This window comes from Symsagittifera roscoffensis, unplaced genomic scaffold (genome assembly GCF_963678635.1).
Source record: "Symsagittifera roscoffensis unplaced genomic scaffold, txSymRosc1.1 SCAFFOLD_284, whole genome shotgun sequence".
Classification (NCBI taxonomy): Eukaryota; Metazoa; Xenacoelomorpha; order Acoela; family Convolutidae; genus Symsagittifera; species Symsagittifera roscoffensis.
The window spans coordinates 57,265-73,940 of NW_026970878.1; the positions used below are offsets into that span (position 1 = coordinate 57,265).

General features: G+C 36.9%; 1 protein-coding gene across 1 annotated transcript; it reads right to left on the bottom strand.

Moving 5' to 3' along the window:
• Window positions 1–8,847: 8,847 nt before the first annotated feature.
• On the bottom strand, window positions 8,848–15,105 carry LOC134856019 (nucleoside diphosphate kinase 7-like). Its single transcript, XM_063872391.1, has 7 exons — window positions 14,955–15,105; window positions 14,381–14,501; window positions 12,338–12,492; window positions 11,766–11,995; window positions 11,330–11,500; window positions 9,809–9,916; window positions 8,848–9,060 (listed from the first exon to the last, which is right to left on the bottom strand). The coding sequence occupies exons 1-7, from the start codon at window positions 15,088–15,090 to the stop codon at window positions 9,028–9,030; spliced, it is 954 nt and encodes a 317-aa protein (XP_063728461.1). The 5' UTR covers window positions 15,091–15,105; the 3' UTR covers window positions 8,848–9,027.
• Between the last annotated feature and the right edge of the window lie 1,571 nt (window positions 15,106–16,676).

The window sequence follows — 16,676 nt, forward strand, 5'->3', positions numbered from 1 at the left end:
ATTATTTGGTAAAGATTTTCTTCTGCGTTTATCTTTGGAAACTTTTTGAAAATCTGTCGGCTATATGCCGTGACCGCCATAGATTATGACAATACTTCAACCCAGGTTCAAGAAAGGAATCAAAAATGAAAGATATGTCAGATGCGGCAAAAACTAAAATTGGTTGGCGTTCCTTTTTCTGACTATAATTAGTTAACCGAATTAGTTGAGTTTTGTCCAAATTCGTATCTTTTTGTTTTAGTTGCTCAATGAATAGAAATCGAATTTTAGAAAATTCTTTCGGAGTTTTAGCTTGTTCTTACTTGAAGAATGGTTTGCCCTTGTGCTCAGCGTAAAATGCACCGGCCTGGTCCTTGGTGAGATGACACATCTGAATCTGCGTGACCTTGAACCCGTCCCGACTCATAGCCTGCAAGATGTCACCTGCGCAAAAATCACGGGCATTTAGATTGGAACACATCAAAGGTCGAATTATTTTAAGAGTCAGGAAACTTTTTTGTTAATAAGACATAGCAAACAGACGGTGGGAAAAGTGTTTTAAATGAACTCAAAATTACTTGCTTAAAATTACAAAAAACTTACCCAACAAGAGGAAACTAGATCTATGATTTTTTCAGGTGGGATACAAACCAATTTGAAACTAGAAGTCAATCGCATTTTCCCGCGATTTGCACTTAGTTACTGGAGAACTTAATTAGCTTCTTTTCATTTGAAAGAGAATTTTCGAACATAAAAAATTAAAAATCAATCCACCGACATAAAATTCTGAGCATGAACTATTTATAAGACTTTGTACCGGAAAACAACCATGAAAAATTGAGTGAATTGAACTTCGTTCATTAGCACTTAAATAAAAGAAACGATAACTCTAATTACCTTTGAATCTCGTGGCATCGGGTTTGATTATTGCTAAGGTCCTGAAACAAGCATAGTAAATAACAAGGATAACCGGTTGCTGTGCAGATAGCGATGAACCTTCCCAACCAGGAAATCCGTCGAGCGCGAAGGACATAATGTATATCAATTTTGTCAACCAATCAGAGCTCCGCAAAAAAATTCGAAAGAAATAAGCAATAGATTCAGTCAGGTTTGGACATTTTAAAGGGCGTTGATTGGTTGAGACCTTCGCTCATTCAACCTTAGGCACATGAAAATAGCCCCCGTTCCGAAATACACGCAAAATTATGGACTTAAAAACGGCGCAAAGAATGGACATTTAATTATATATCAAAAATTTAAACGAAGTTAGGAAAAATCAATGAAAGGTGATGTGTTTGAATTTGCGCAATGGTTAACTTCCATACTATTGTGAATTGCTGGTGCACAAAAGATTTTAACTACCAAAGTCATTGCTATTACATAGTATAACTTGCGCAGTAAATATTTCTCAGTTACCGGTTCCAATAAAATGCCACCTTTGATCATCTATCATTTTGTTTCGAAGTGCCTGAAAACGCCACAACACAACGTCATAGAGCCCGATTATAAAACACTTGCAATTGCGAGTGTAAAAAATTTTGTTCCCGCAATTTGCAATGATATTGGAGAGCCTAATTTGTTTTCCATATGACAAACAATTTTGATGTAAGCTTGAAGTGAAATTTCAAAGTCAACATTTTTAAATTTTCCTAAAAACTTTCGCAGCAAAAATGCACGCATAAGTGTTTTCAATTCAATCACTGACACAAGTGTTGCATGTATAATGCAGGCAGCAACGAACGTATAGTTCACACTGTCTTAAATTGCGAAAAAAACTGTTACAAAAATCCTTGCCTAAATAACTGAAAAAAGCTGAAACCAAAAAACAGACAAAATTGAGCTTAGCATCACTTTCATTACAGAAAATATGCCAGTGTCTTTCATGCGTACAAATCTAATTTCACTACCATCTCTCTCTACACTTTTCATGTTTTAAAAACACTCAATTGCTGAATCGTGCTTATTTCAAGATTAATGATTGGTTATGAGAAGATGAAAAATTTAAGACAAAGCTCCATTCTTTGCTCACTTGTAACTGAGCTGAGAATGAAAGCACTAAATTCAAAATAATCGACCAACAAATAACTTCTCAGAGCTCATTACCTGCATCATTACAGTAAAAGATTGAAAGGATTAAATTTCAGTGAAAAATGCTCAATTCACTAGAAAAGCGCGTTCTGTGGCGACTATGCCGATAAAAATAAGATAAATGCAAGGCCCGCAATTATATCTTTCAAGCCGAAAACTTTCAGCTTGCAAAAATTACAATTACTGGTCGGACTCGAACCCTAGACATTCGTAGTGCCAAGCATGAACATAACTTTTAGTCCAAAAGTGTAGAACAAAATTCTGAATTTGAAACTATTTAAATCAAGCCATAAAACAATACAGTGATTCCGGTAAACAAGCTGTAAATAAGCGCCAAGCTAAATTTCAAATTCAGTAACTCAGCTGAAATATTTTTTCAAACACAAAAGCAAATCGCAACAGCGCTTCGCAATATACAAGATACAGGGGAAGTAACTCTAACTAGAAAAAAGAAAATCATACGTAAACATACGCCATTTTGACCAATTTGGGACAATTAACGCGCGATATAATTCGCACTATTAACGCGTAAGCGGAGATTTAATCAGTCTTATAAATCGTTCCAAATTGGTTGAACGAAGCTTATTTGCAATAATTGATATGTTACAAGGAACGAAATTTATCTTTTTGTATTTTATAAGGCGTGTGGGGGGATGATTTTCATAAAAAATTTCAAATTTTAGAAAAAAAATTTACATTTTATTTTATTTCAATTAATTTTTTTATGTTATTACTGCTGCTCCATAAACCTTAAAAGGCAGTCGGAACATTCAGGGCTTCGCCCTGATACCAGCAGTCTTGTATAGCTTTTGGTATAAAAAACTTTCGAAGCATAAACCCACTCTGCTGAGACTGGCAGCAGGTCTATTTTATTCAAAAGCAAATTGCTCTTTTTTATTGAATCAAGTAACAGGAAACTCACAAGGTTGAATGATTTTATCCATCAAATTCATGAAATGAATGAACAAGGGATAGGGGGATTGATATTCTTTTGATAAATGCACCAAATCAAGCTCGTCTGTACTTCATTGCCAAAACAGAGGCGCTTAATATTGGCAATAGAATTTTCAGGTTATTGGAACCTGATCTAAACTACATTTTATGATTGGATAAATTAGATATTTTACCACTGTAAAGTATTTAATATTAACCAATCATGATCCATCTAACTAACAACCCACTTATTTGTAAGTGCTGGAATTACTTGTAATTTCAGCACCAGAGAGATTTGAATTTAACTTAGAAATTAGTTGACTCTCCAAGAAGACTTCAGCAGCCGCAATAAACCAGTATACCCTAGATCTATTGAGCCTAGCAGAGACTAGTTAAACACCCTGAGACTAGATAGTATAAGAGTAAGATTAGGATCGGTATTAGACTAAGAAGTTGCACGAATCTATCCGGCCGAAAATAAGATAGCGTGACGAGCAGACGGTGTACCCTATCCGAAATTACTCTATGAGTTAACCACCTCGGTTCTAACTCATCTGGTGCGACCATAAGTCTCGAACAAGACCTTAATAGCTTAGAATTAACCAAAAATAGATTAGAAATTAGACAAAACATTTTTAAAATGTTACACGACGATAATTTAATCGAAATGTCTCTACGACTCAAGAAATCATTATGAGAAATTGTTGTTCTAAAACTTTTCCAATCGAATAAATTTTATAACTTAGTATTTTAACACCACAAACGACTAGAACTATTTTCAAACATATAATAATTTTTGCTCTTGAAATAACTCATAATAATTAAATTGAATTTGAGCCGAAACCAAACGATTCGAAAAAGCTAGAAGCTCTAATCGATAAAAAAAATTATACAAAGTCAGATATAATAAAAATTTCATTTACAGAAGTAAATCAACAAATCTTGCGATTACAAAAAAAGCTGGCCGTTCAAAAAATTTCCATGTTGTGGCAAATCAACCAACAAAACTAATCAGAGAAAACAATGTTTTCCGTTTGTATTCCAACAGAAAAAAGCAAACTCCGGCCTAAAAACCAAAATCCGGCCATCAAAGACCGTACGGTGCAAAAGTTAAAAAATGAAGCTCATTTATTTTCTCACAGTGTCGTAAGACAATCATAGCCAACAGACAATTGAAAAAAGTCAATGAACGTAAAACAGAAAAAAAATATATTGATTTCTTTTTGAAAAAAATGGTTTCGAATTTTGATAACAAAATAAATATCGCCTTTAAAATGCACCGATCCGCGGGACAGGGAAGGATGGAGAGCAGGAGTTAGAAGTTGCCAACCCCAGTGACTGGGACTACCGCAGCAAACTAAATACCAAAACCGGTTATGATGATGATTTAAGCTAATCGATTTTCAACAAAACTTATGAGTGACACTTTTCTGTTTAATTACCCCAATTTGAGAAAAGTGAATCAATCGTTGATTGCCTTTCCACTCAGAAATCTTAAATTAAGTTCTTAGAAACCGCTCATGTTAATGAGCCATTTTTCTCGTAATTGTAGAGCACATTTTACCGACTTTTAGTGCACATGGACCCAATTCTGTAGTTATCAGCACTTAAAAGATTTTTCCTGAAAAAAATTACGGAAAAAATCACCAAGACAATAAGAGAATGTTCACTACGTTCAACTTTACTACTTCTTAGAGTTATACTAGAATTAATATTTTGAAACAGGGTTGGCTGTTTTAAAACAGGGGGCTTTAAAACATGTTTTAAAACAGGTGTTTTTTATTCATGTTTTTAATTATTGTTTTATATTACGTCATACTGCAACAATATGAAGCAACATATACGTTTGTAAGCATTGTATGTTTGGATAGGAAATCTCGTCACTTGGCCAAGGGATGAATTGTTTGACTTGAACAAACATTGTCGGTTACCGGTCCATCATTTCAGATATTGTTTGTGTACTGAGGCTGATTATGTCCTCTGCTGGCAGACCTCTTTATCCGATATGGGCCCGGGTTGACCTCCATACACCGAAAATGCTTATCATACAATTCCATACATCAAGTGTGTGGGAAAATGCTTGTCATACAATTTTCATACAATTTCTAAAAATGGTTATTAATTTTCTAAAAATCATCATTAAAAAATTTTGCCAAAAAATAAAAGTTTGTTACTTTTGTTATATCAATTGTGAAAGACAGCCAAATTCAGGTCGTTTTCTATGCATTGTAAATGCAAGACCGTCCAACCTTTGGTGTTTTGAGTAACCAAGGTCTTTGTCACTTGTGTTCGGTTGCAACTACAATCGAAAATTTTTCAGAAACTAAATTTAGAAAGAAAAAATCAAAATTTTTTGTTTATGGGAAAACATCTATCACACAATTTTCATATATGGAAAAATGCTTATCATAGAGTTTTCATACAATTTTCTGTACGTATGGAATTGTATGAAATTGTATGACAAGAAGTTTCTCATATATGGAAATTGTATGATAAGAAGTTTTGGTCAACCCGGGGGGCAAATCCACACGTCAAGCCGGGATCAAAGCACAATGTCGAACATGTTGCCATACGCTAGCTGCACTAGTGGAACGGATGAAGACCCATTTTAGAAATAAGCACGGCCCTATTGCCGGAACCTCGTCGGGCTCGAACAATGCAGAGGTTCCATCTACAGGGGTGCCCACTCCGGCAAAGCAACCGCGGATAACATCTTATACAATCTCCACCACTGAGGAACAAAAAGATACATTTGACCACGCGGTTGGAAAGTTTTTCTTTGCTAACAACATTCCATTCCGGTGTGTAGAATCATCATTTTTCCACGACCTGGTTAAGTTACTACGTCCAGGATACAAACTGCCAAGCCGTAAATTAATGTCGACAAAGATTCTGGATAACGTAAACAAAGAGCTGGAGGAACAATGCAAGGCCAAACTATCAGGCAAAAAAGTTACAATTGCCATCGATGGTTGGTCAAACCTATCAAATGACCCCAATGTTGCATCTTCAATCCAACACGGCGACAAAGTCTACATTGTTGACTCCATAGATACCAGTGGCGAGCATCATACCAGCGAGTACCTGACCAGTGTAAGCCAAGGCCAAATTAAAGTTGCCGAAGAAAAGTTTGGCAGAAGAATGCAGCGTCATACAGTATGGATGCGGAGCACACCATATGAATCTATTGGCAAAAGATTTGGCTCCAACAACCATCGTGAAGAAAGTCACAGAAATTGCACAGTTTTTTCGGAACACCTATCTGCCTAAGGCCTGGCTGGAAGACATAGGCGCTCGGAAACCCCCAATTCCAAGCGACGTCCGGTGGAACAGCGCTCTTTATCTGCTGGAATGGTACCAAGAAGTGAGTTCTTATATAATATTTTTTGTTAACATTTACAAAATTATGAATGAAATTTTGATGTTTGTTGTTATCAGAAACGGCCAAAGGTGAAAGCAGTGCTCGACAGAAATCCTGTGCATTTCAATACGGCCGCCTGCTCCACCGTTGTAAAACTGGTGAAAGATCTCGTTCTCTACCAGAATGTAGAAGATGCCATAAAATGCCTAAAACCCATTTGCGAAGCATCTAATGTCATGCAAAGCAACAACAGCAGCGTTGCTGACGGACTGGAAGCATGGAAAGGTGTCCTCAAATCGTTCCGGGATCTTGGCGCTGAAGGTCGGGAATGGCTAGAAAAAGCAGAAACTCGTTACAATTGCTCTGTTCCGGCGGTTTGGTTTGTGGCTAGCATACTTCACCCAAAGTACCGAGGCGCAAATCTGACACCTATGGAGTGGCGAACCGCCAGAAAGTGGATAGCCGATGAGGCCCCAGAACACCTAGCAGGATTCACGGACTACGTTGGTGGCGAGAGTAAAGATGCCGTCAAAGCAGCATATGAAAGCGCTCCAGGATGCAAGCTCCAAAATTTTATTCGGGCTCAAAAACAATTTGGTGCATATCCCGACAACCTGGCAGATCTGTGTGAGATCGCAGCTGCTCTCGTGCCAAGCTCAGCTGGCATTGAGAGAGTCTTCTCATCTATGGGCTTCGTACATTCTGACTTGAGAAACCGCTTATTTTCTGAAAAAGTAGCTAAGCTTGCATTTTGCTTGCGTGCCGTTAACCTGTGACGTATCACTTTTATGTTTTACCATGGCCTAAGTTTTGCCTGTTTAAGTTTTTCAAATTTGAAGTTTCAAATCGGTTCCATGTTTTTTTTTCAGCCAAGAATGTGTGGTATAATTATGACAAAGAAGTTTAAATCTGAATTTTATACGTTTTAAAACGTTTTATTTAAAAAACTTGTTTTAAACCCAACCCTGTTTTAAAAATTAAAGTGCGAGTTTTGGGGCCAACATTTTATCCCAAAAATGGATCATTATGGCGTCTTTTAGTCAATAAAACTTACGCCAAATCTTGTAGGTCAATTGATGCGCGAAGTATATCAAAGGGATCCTCTCATACAGCCTAACAAAGTTTCAGAAGGATAGAACCTCCAGAAAATTGCGCAGAACGTCCAAAATTTGCTTTCAAGCAAAGGATTGGTATTTTATAAAATAAAATTACCATGTTTTGGCTAGCAAACAAAATTATATTCATTGACGCAGATTTTTGGAGGCTATAGCCTTCTCAAACTTTGTTGGGCTGTACTTGAGGCTCACTTTGATAGCTTGCGCAGCAATTAAATCATGAGTTTCACGTACGTTTTGATGACTAAATAAATCCAAAATGAACAATTTTTTTGGAAAATTTAGCAGAATGTTTTTCAAAAATTTGGGTCAATACATTGTACTAAAATAATTCCGATGCAATTCTAATCAACTTTAGTTCTTATCATTTTTTGTCTATCTCAACCCAATTAGATAAAACGCTATTCTATCTTTTTATACGGATAATTTTAAATCATTGCTGTATCTGTGCTTCGAAATGGGAGTGATGCCGCCGGGTGAGACCTCTTTCTTCAATTTTTGATTCTTCGAACCAGGGGCGGATCTAGGATTTTCTCGAGGGAGGAAGCGTATTTTAAAAACATTTTGTGAGCTCTCCCAACGCCCTAAAAGACCCTGTTTTGGCCAAAATGTCTTCGCCGCAGGCAAAATTTTTAAAAAACAGGTCAAAAAAAGCGTTTTTAGGCATTATTTGGAAAATTTTTACCACAATACTTTAATTTTAGCGCGCGCTACCCCCTCAAAATAAGTATATATTGGCACCAAAGGCGCCTTTAAAAAAATTTAAGGGTCCGTCACCAAAAATGGATAATAGTACAAAGGGGGGACCCTTTGGGTCGGCAGGGGGTCGAATCCCTGAGATAGAGGGGCGTCCCTCCCCCTAAATCCGCCCCTTCTTCGAACTTGGATATTAATTGTGACTGAGATTTTTTTACTAACCAATCACAATCCATCCACTAAACCCCAAATTATAATGATGTTTTCGTTCAGAGCACTAGTCTTTTAAAAAGGCAAAAATCTCATGTCAGCCCGTATTTTAACATCTAGATCAATTCCGACATGAGAAGTCATCATGCTATCTAATTTCAAACTCATCCGTACGAAATATAATAGCATGACAGGCAGTAGGAGTTCAGTACACAAGAGGGAAAGCTGCACTACGCAAAGTAAGCCTTGAAGCCTCCGCGAATGTGCCTATTTCACAAGAAAATCTGCAAACGCTAGCCATTAATTCAGCTGATAGATCAGATGCTCAAAATTGAGACTGCTTTGTGGCAAAAGTGCCACCGAAAAGCCGTGGATTAGAGTTTAAGAGTTAATGCAACACTACATTCGCTAGATGTAGTACTGTTAAAATGAACATTCTCTATCTCATGGGAGGTGATGAAAAAGTGCCGATTGGTAAGTTGGTACTACATACATATCCACATATCTACACAATTAAAGATTCATCAATTCATTTTCATTATAATTTCCGTACAGTTTAAGTTTTCAGTTCTGTTTTCGTTCCTTCACCAAATATGCAGTTGTTGATTGATTAACTTCGTCTCTCTCATTATCTCTGTCTGTCTCTCATTGAGACAAAATGCGGAAGAAATATTCGACCTAAATATGACAGCAAGAACATGTATGCAGCTTTTCTTTAGAGGCACAAGAGCGGTTTAATTCAATTTGCCACACATCAGATAAGTTGGTAGTTTCCTAGTGGATACATGGTTTTCAGAAACATTCCTAAATTAACGAAAAATTTGTGTTTTACATTCTGGGGATAATTATTCATGTTGAAAGATATATCATATAGCTCTAAGTGAACTCAGAACTAACGTTTCAAATTGCATAAAAATTAATGCATTCAAAGCATTTCTTCAGAGGCAGATCTAAGATTTTCTTAAGTGACTAGAAATGGTTTCTGTATGCTGGATCAGGGGCGATTTAGGGAGCGGGTGGGGTGGGGGGCGGACGCACCCTTTTTGGTATTTTTAAGAAATCCAATTTTGGCCGACCAACCTTAAAATTTTTCTAAAGGGGCCAATATATACTAATTTTGAGTGGGGAGAGCGCGCCGAATAAATGCAATTTTTCGGTCAAAATTTTCCAAAAAGTGCCCAAAACGGTTTTTTTGACCTGTTTTTTCAAAAATTTGCCTGCGCCGCAGGAAATTTGGCCAAAATAGGAATAAAACAGTGCTTTGGGAGAGCTCGAAAAAACAATTTGGTTGACCTAAAAAAAAGGTCGACAAAAAGGCGTGACTGAATAAGATAAAAATAAGATTGCTACTGTAGAAACGCAACAAAGAGAAAAGCAGCTTTTGTAGACCAACAATTTAGGGCAGCATTGCATCAACTAAGTTTACCTCTAGAGGGGCGTCGTCCACAAGATCTGTGACGTGGACTGCATTTTGCACCTTGCTCTTCCCATACTTCGCCCTGAGGGTCTGCGGTCTCAAGTGCCTGGCGATTTCCTAATATAACAACATAATAGAATATTTCGACTTGTAGCATCTCAGAAACAGGACATCAAACAAATTGCTACAAGCTGTCTTCAAACATTAGCCACAAATAAAGTGGATAATACATATGCAAATTAAAAGCAAAGCGAAAAGGTTTAAGTGCCAATGCAGTTAATGAAGTAAAAATGCTAACTTTCTGAGCAACAACTTATTCGAGGTAGATAGAAAAACTTACACAGAGGCGAAGCTGAGCTTCGCACCACTCGCGATACACAAAGCCACCGTAAAAACTGACAAAATGCCAAAAGAACAATACCCGAAACGTTTAAATGTTTGTTACAAACTGAAACTCATTTTGATGAAAATCAATTGCAGAACACAACAATCAGTATTAAACTAGCTTGAAAAACTTCGAATTGCACTACACATTGCGGTACAATATTAGTGAAAAGGACAGTAAAAAATGCTGAAAAATTGAGTTGAAATTACTTGAAAAAATAACTTGAAAAAATTGGAAAAACTACAGCCACAAAAACTTCATGATTGTATCGGATGACGTTCATAAACAGCTTTAAAAATAATTGGAAATGATTCACCGAGCGATAAAAAGGCAACAAATTTTCGGTCGAAACGTTGAGCATTGTTGGGTCGAACACAAAACTGTTGTCATAGAAAAATTTCACGAAGTTTTAGAAGTTTTTACGACCCATCCATACTGCAGCACATAAACCTATACAAATATATTTTCCCCTCCAAATTACGCAATATAAGTTGACTAGGCCGAAACAACAATCTGCTTTAATATTTTTTAAAAAATTGCAAAATCAGTCATGGTACATTTACAAATAATTGAACTTTCAGTTATAGTGAAAAAAAAAACAGTTTAAATTGGAAAAAAACCCATGCTTTAAATAGTAAGCCAATAAAAACACTACAGGATAAAAAAATTCGCGTTTAAAAAAACGGAAAATAAACCGACAGACACTAGGACGAAAACCACAACCCGAAAAAAATGGACAATTTTTTTTAAATTAATTACAACCTGAAACAGTCTTTACCTAATTACTACTTAAATGATGGTAGTAATTTCTAGAACTTCAGCACATGAAGTGATATTTACCATTCCTACTAAAATGACCATTCTGTGAAAAAAGTTGTTTACGGGAGAAAAAGTCTAGTACCCGATTGCATTACCCTTGCTTATCGCAAGTGAAATCGTAACATAACACTACCTATTGCTTGAGTAATAAAAGAGTTGCTAGTTTTTTTTTTATTCATTTTATCCACGAGGGATAGGACCAACATAGGACCTGTTATTCGACCAGGGCAGCGCCGTTTTCAGATAAAAAAATAGTCTGATTTTAGCTAGTGGAATTAAGTGGGCTGCAATTGATTGGCTGAATTGAGAGCGAGAGTGGGACTAACTGGATCTGCTGGTCCAACGAATGCCCTGAACTTGGCGGGATCGCCCTGAGCGTCTATCTCCAGAGCCACGCATGTCCCACTGCTCATCTCACACACCATGTCCCCGTACTCATTCACCACTCCCTTGTACACTTCCAGGAACTCCTCACAGTCACTCTTCTCCAGGTTGAACTGCAGCATAAATGCAATAATTTAAACAACCACACAATACTTAAGCAACAAACAGCACAATCATGGCAAGACCAACGAGTCAACTGATGCAAGAACATTCGAATATTATTCATCCGATCAATCACAGTTGCAAAAAAAACAAGAAAAAATCTGATTTTTCATGTAAATTGAATGCTTCTAATTAAGCTTTCTCAAAGATTTACTTGCTGCTTAAAAAACTTAAAAAACAACCGAACTACAAAAACGGACAGCTGTAGCGGCTTACACTCTTTAAGGCGAGAATATTGAATCCAGCTCCATCAATGTCTTTCACAATTTGAGCGAGCTGGTCATCCTTCACAGCCTGTGGCTTCACAACGGCCAGGGTGCTGTTACTCAGTCTGGCTGTGTTCGCGGGAGCTCTGCTACGACTGGTATCTCTAGGGAAGAAGAACTCCAGCTCCCTCCGGGCTGATTCGGGTGAGTCACTGCCATGACAGGCGTTTTTCGTTTGGTCTGAATCACATTTCACCAAAATGTAGTTCAAGACTTTTATGGTCAAAGCAAATGACCAAAACACACAGTTTTTGGTTCATTGAGACTTTCAAACCATCAGTTCTTGCTGGGGAATAAGTTTTTTGATCCTCGCGCTACGCGTCTTTCCAAAATGTATCACATACACTTAAGTTTCTACTGTGACTTAGCTGAAGATGGCTGAAATTAGAATCAATTTCTAATTAGCTAGCACACTTTAAATATGTTTCTGAAATTTTAATACGCTGCTAGCAATCTCGTTCTCCTCCCCTCCCCATCTCTCTTGACTTTGGCGTTTAGTGTGTATAGTGAAGCTGGTCCTACCTGTTCCGAATCTGGCCCTGATGGAGTTGGGCGCGGATGCCTGTGCTTGTTGGGTGTTGGTGGGACCCAGCAGATCCCTCCACCTCAGGATAGCATTGGGTCTCATCAGCTCCATCACAATGCAACATCCACTAGTCATCAACTCAACCAGGTTACTGAAGCAGAACAAAACCCAACACGGCATATCACAAAGGAAAGGTCAGGTCGCAGTTTCTAGTCGAACAGAAGAGCAGTGCAATTCCAATTGCTCTTCGTCCGGCTACAGTTGTCAGTCGAATGGAATAGCGCAAAACTACGATGGAGTACAACCATATTTCTATCGCAACATTCAACACAGAGGCGAAGCGGAGCTTCACACCACTTGCAAATAAATTCGAAAATGAAAATGTTGAAAAAACTGAGTGAACCAAAACTTTCGTATGACTCAAATAAAAGAAAACAAATGCCCAGAGAAAGCTGGCGCTACCTGTTTGATACTTTTCGAATTTGTCATACTGATGCGGGATGCAATGGAAAATTTCAGAAATTGGACTTTGCCCAAAACCTTAGTTCTCTACCAAAATGAGTGAGAAGAGTGAAAACTTTTCAGACATCGGAACTTTCCCGAGGACATAACATTTTTCATACAATTTAGGAGTCACAACCCGTTCATTCGATTGAACCCTTTATCTCAGATTCAACATAGTAGTTTTTAAGCACGTCAAAAAGTTTCCGAAAAATAGTCAGAAGTCCAAAATCTTGACTTTCCTAAACCAATAACTTTTTTCAGCTAAAATTATTTCGCAGACACTTAAGCGGAAGAAAATCCCAAAACCGCGTTTCTCGATTGAACACTTAACCTAAGAATTGTCAGGGTAGTTTTCGACAAAAGTTTTCCACGAATCATAGCTTTTTGTTTTAAAAAATTAAGGCGTAGCCGCTCATGCAGAAGATATTCACACAAACTGTTATTTCTATTGAACCAAAAAATCAAGATTTGAAAAAAGTAGTTTTCGAGAAACCACAAATAGTTTCAAAATACAGTTAAAACAACTGACTTTTCCGAAGCCGCTAACCTTTTGTATAAAAGATTTTGGGCGTAGTCGATTATGCAGGAGAACTTTGCACAACCCGTTCTATTCATTGAACCAAAAATCTCAGATTTGGGACAGTCCTTTTTGAGAAAAAGAAAAAATCGAAAAATATGGGTCAAATAATCCCCCACAGACTATTTCGAAGGCTGTAGACAGTGAGCTAAAATCATAAGAGACTAGGGGATTAAGACAGCTCGCAGATTTGTAGGCGGCCTTTCCATTGATACCCCTTTTTTGAAAATTGGTAGAGCAACTTTAGAAAACAACTATTTTGCAAAAAGTGAAAACATTTTTCACAGCGTCTCAAAAAACTAAATAAAAAACCCAATTCAACACATTTTCATCATGCCCGTTTTTATCAAACAATAATTCTAGACAAACAGGACATTTCATTTTAAAAATAGCAACCGAACAAAAACTACGAATAGGAAACAAAGCCGACAAGCTTTGAACAGACACCAGTTGAGCCGAAAAAATTGTTTGAACAAAAAAACTTCGAAAATGAACAACACTTGCAACTACAATATAATACAGTATAAGTTTTTTTACGCACAAGCAAAATTTGTTATTTGGCAACTAAGCAGACATTATTTAGGACAAACAAAAATCCGACCATTTTAATTTTTACCGAAAACTTTTTTCAATTGGATACTACATACAGCGAAAAAACAAGGTCCGGTCTTGACCTATAAAACAAGGAACCCTTGACCTAAGTTTGGAAAAGGGACGGCCTTACCTCTAGGCCAAGTTGTAAAGAACTTGGAAATTGTTAAAATTCAATAATAAAGCTTGTTGAAAATGTGTAAGAAAAGTTGATAACGGAAAAAAGTCTAGTTCCCGATTACAAGACACTTGCTCTCGTAAGTGTAACAAATGGCACGATTAAATCTTCATTATTCATTCCTAGTTCTGATAAGCAAATCTAACCCAGGTATCTTAATACTTTTTCGGAGTTTCAGCTTGTTCTTACTTGAAGAATGGTTTGCCCTTGTGCTCAGCGTAAAATGCACCGGCCTGGTCCTTGGTGAGATGACACATCTGAATCTGCGTGACCTTGAACCCGTCCCGACTCATAGCCTGCAAGATGTCACCTGCGCAAAAATCACGGGCATTTAGATTGGAACACGTCAAAGGTCGAATTATTTTAAGAGTCAGGAAACTTTTTTGTTAATAAGACATAGCAAACAGACGGTGGGAAAAGTGTTTTAAATGAACTCAAAATTACTTGCTTAAAATTACAAAAAACTTACCCAACAAGAGGAAACTAGATCTATGATTTTTTCAGGTGGGATACAAACCAATTTGAAACTAGAAGTCAATCGCATTTTCCCGCGATTTGCACTTAGTTACTGGAGAACTTAATTAGCTTCTTTTCATTTGAAAGAGAATTTTCGAACATAAAAAATTAAAAATCAATCCACCGACATAAAATTCTGAGCATGAACTATTTATAAGACTTTGTACCGGAAAACAACCATGAAAAATTGAGTGAATTGAACTTCGTTCATTAGCACTTAAATAAAAGAAACGAAAACTCTAATTACCTTTGAATCTCGTGGCATCGGGTTTGATTATTGCTAAGGTCCTGAAACAAGCATAGTAAATAACAAGGATAACCGGTTGCTGTGCAGATAGCGATGAACCTTCCCAACCAGGAAATCCGTCGAGCGCGAAGGACATAATGTATATCAATTTTGTCAACCAATCAGAGCTCCGCAAAAAAATTCGAAAGAAATAAGCAATAGATTCAGTCAGGTTTGGACATTTTAAAGGGCGTTGATTGGTTGAGACCTTCGCTCATTCAACCTTAGGCACATGAAAATAGCCCCCGTTCCGAAATACACGCAAAATTATGGACTTAAAAACGGCGCAAAGAATGGACATTTAATTATATATCAAAAATTTAAACGAAGTTAGGAAAAATCAATGAAAGGTGATGTGTTTGAATTTGCGCAATGGTTAACTTCCATACTATTGTGAATTGCTGGTGCACAAAAGATTTTAACTACCAAAGTCATTGCTATTACATAGTATAACTTGCGCAGTAAATATTTCTCAGTTACCGGTTCCAATAAAATGCCACCTTTGATCATCTATCATTTTGTTTCGAAGTGCCTGAAAACGCCACAACACAACGTCATAGAGCCCGATTATAAAACACTTGCAATTGCGAGTGTAAAAAATTTTGTTCCCGCAATTTGCAATGATATTGGACAGCCTAATTTGTTTTCCATATGACAAATAATTTTGATGTAAGCTTGAAGTGAAATTTCAAAGTCAACATTTTTAAATTTTCCTAAAAACTTTCGCAGCAAAAATGCACGCATAAGTGTTTTCAATTCAATCACTGACACAAGTGTTGCATGTATAATGCAGGCAGCAACGAACGTATAGTTCACACTGTCTTAAATTGCGAAAAAAACTGTTACAAAAATCCTTGCCTAAATAACTGAAAAAAGCTGAAACCAAAAAACAGACAAAATTGAGCTTAGCATCACTTTCATTACAGAAAATATGCCAGTGTCTTTCATGCGTACAAATCTAATTTCACTACCATCTCTCTCTACACTTTTCATGTTTTAAAAACACTCAATTGCTGAATCGTGCTTATTTCAAGATTAATGATTGGTTATGAGAAGATGAAAAATTTAAGACAAAGCTCCATTCTTTGCTCACTTGTAACTGAGCTGAGAATGAAAGCACTAAATTCAAAATAATCGACCAACAAATAACTTCTCAGAGCTCATTACCTGCATCATTACAGTAAGAGATTGAAAGGATTAAATTTCAGTGAAAAATGCTCAATTCACTAGAAAAGCGCGTTCTGTGGCGACTATGCCGATAAAAATAAGATAAATGCAAGGCCCGCAATTATATCTTTCAAGCCGAAAACTTTCAGCTTGCAAAAATTACAATTACTGGTCGGACTCGAACCCTAGACATTCGTAGTGCCAAGCATGAACATAACCTTTAGTCCAAAAGTGTAGAACGAAATTCTGAATTTGAAACTATTTAAATCAAGCCATAAAACAATACAGTGATTCCGGTAAACAAGCTGTAAATAAGCGCCAAGCTAAATTTCAAATTCAGTAACTCAGCTGAAATATTTTTTCAAACACAAAAGCAAATCGCAACAGCGCTTCGCAATATACAAGATACAGGGGAAGTAACTCTAACTAGAAAAAAGAAAATCATACGTAAACTACTAATTAGAAAAAATATATTTAAAGAAAAGCTGAAAAAAAAACATCTTCAAAATTTGTCTC

What these genes read in the sequence shown, in the direction of transcription:
- LOC134856019 (XM_063872391.1), bottom strand. Translation starts at nt 15,090, where the DNA reads ATGTCCTTCGCGCTCGACGGATTTCCTGGTTGGGAAGGTTCATCGCTA. An exon ending in AAGGGCAAACCATTCTTCAA is followed by an intron (nt 12,493 to 14,380) that starts GTAAGAACAAGC and finishes GTTCTGCTTCAG; the next exon opens with TAACCTGGTTGAGTTGATGA. An exon ending in TCGTTGGACCAGCAGATCCA is followed by an intron (nt 9,917 to 11,329) that starts GTTAGTCCCACT and finishes TTGTTATATTAG; the next exon opens with GAAATCGCCAGGCACTTGAG.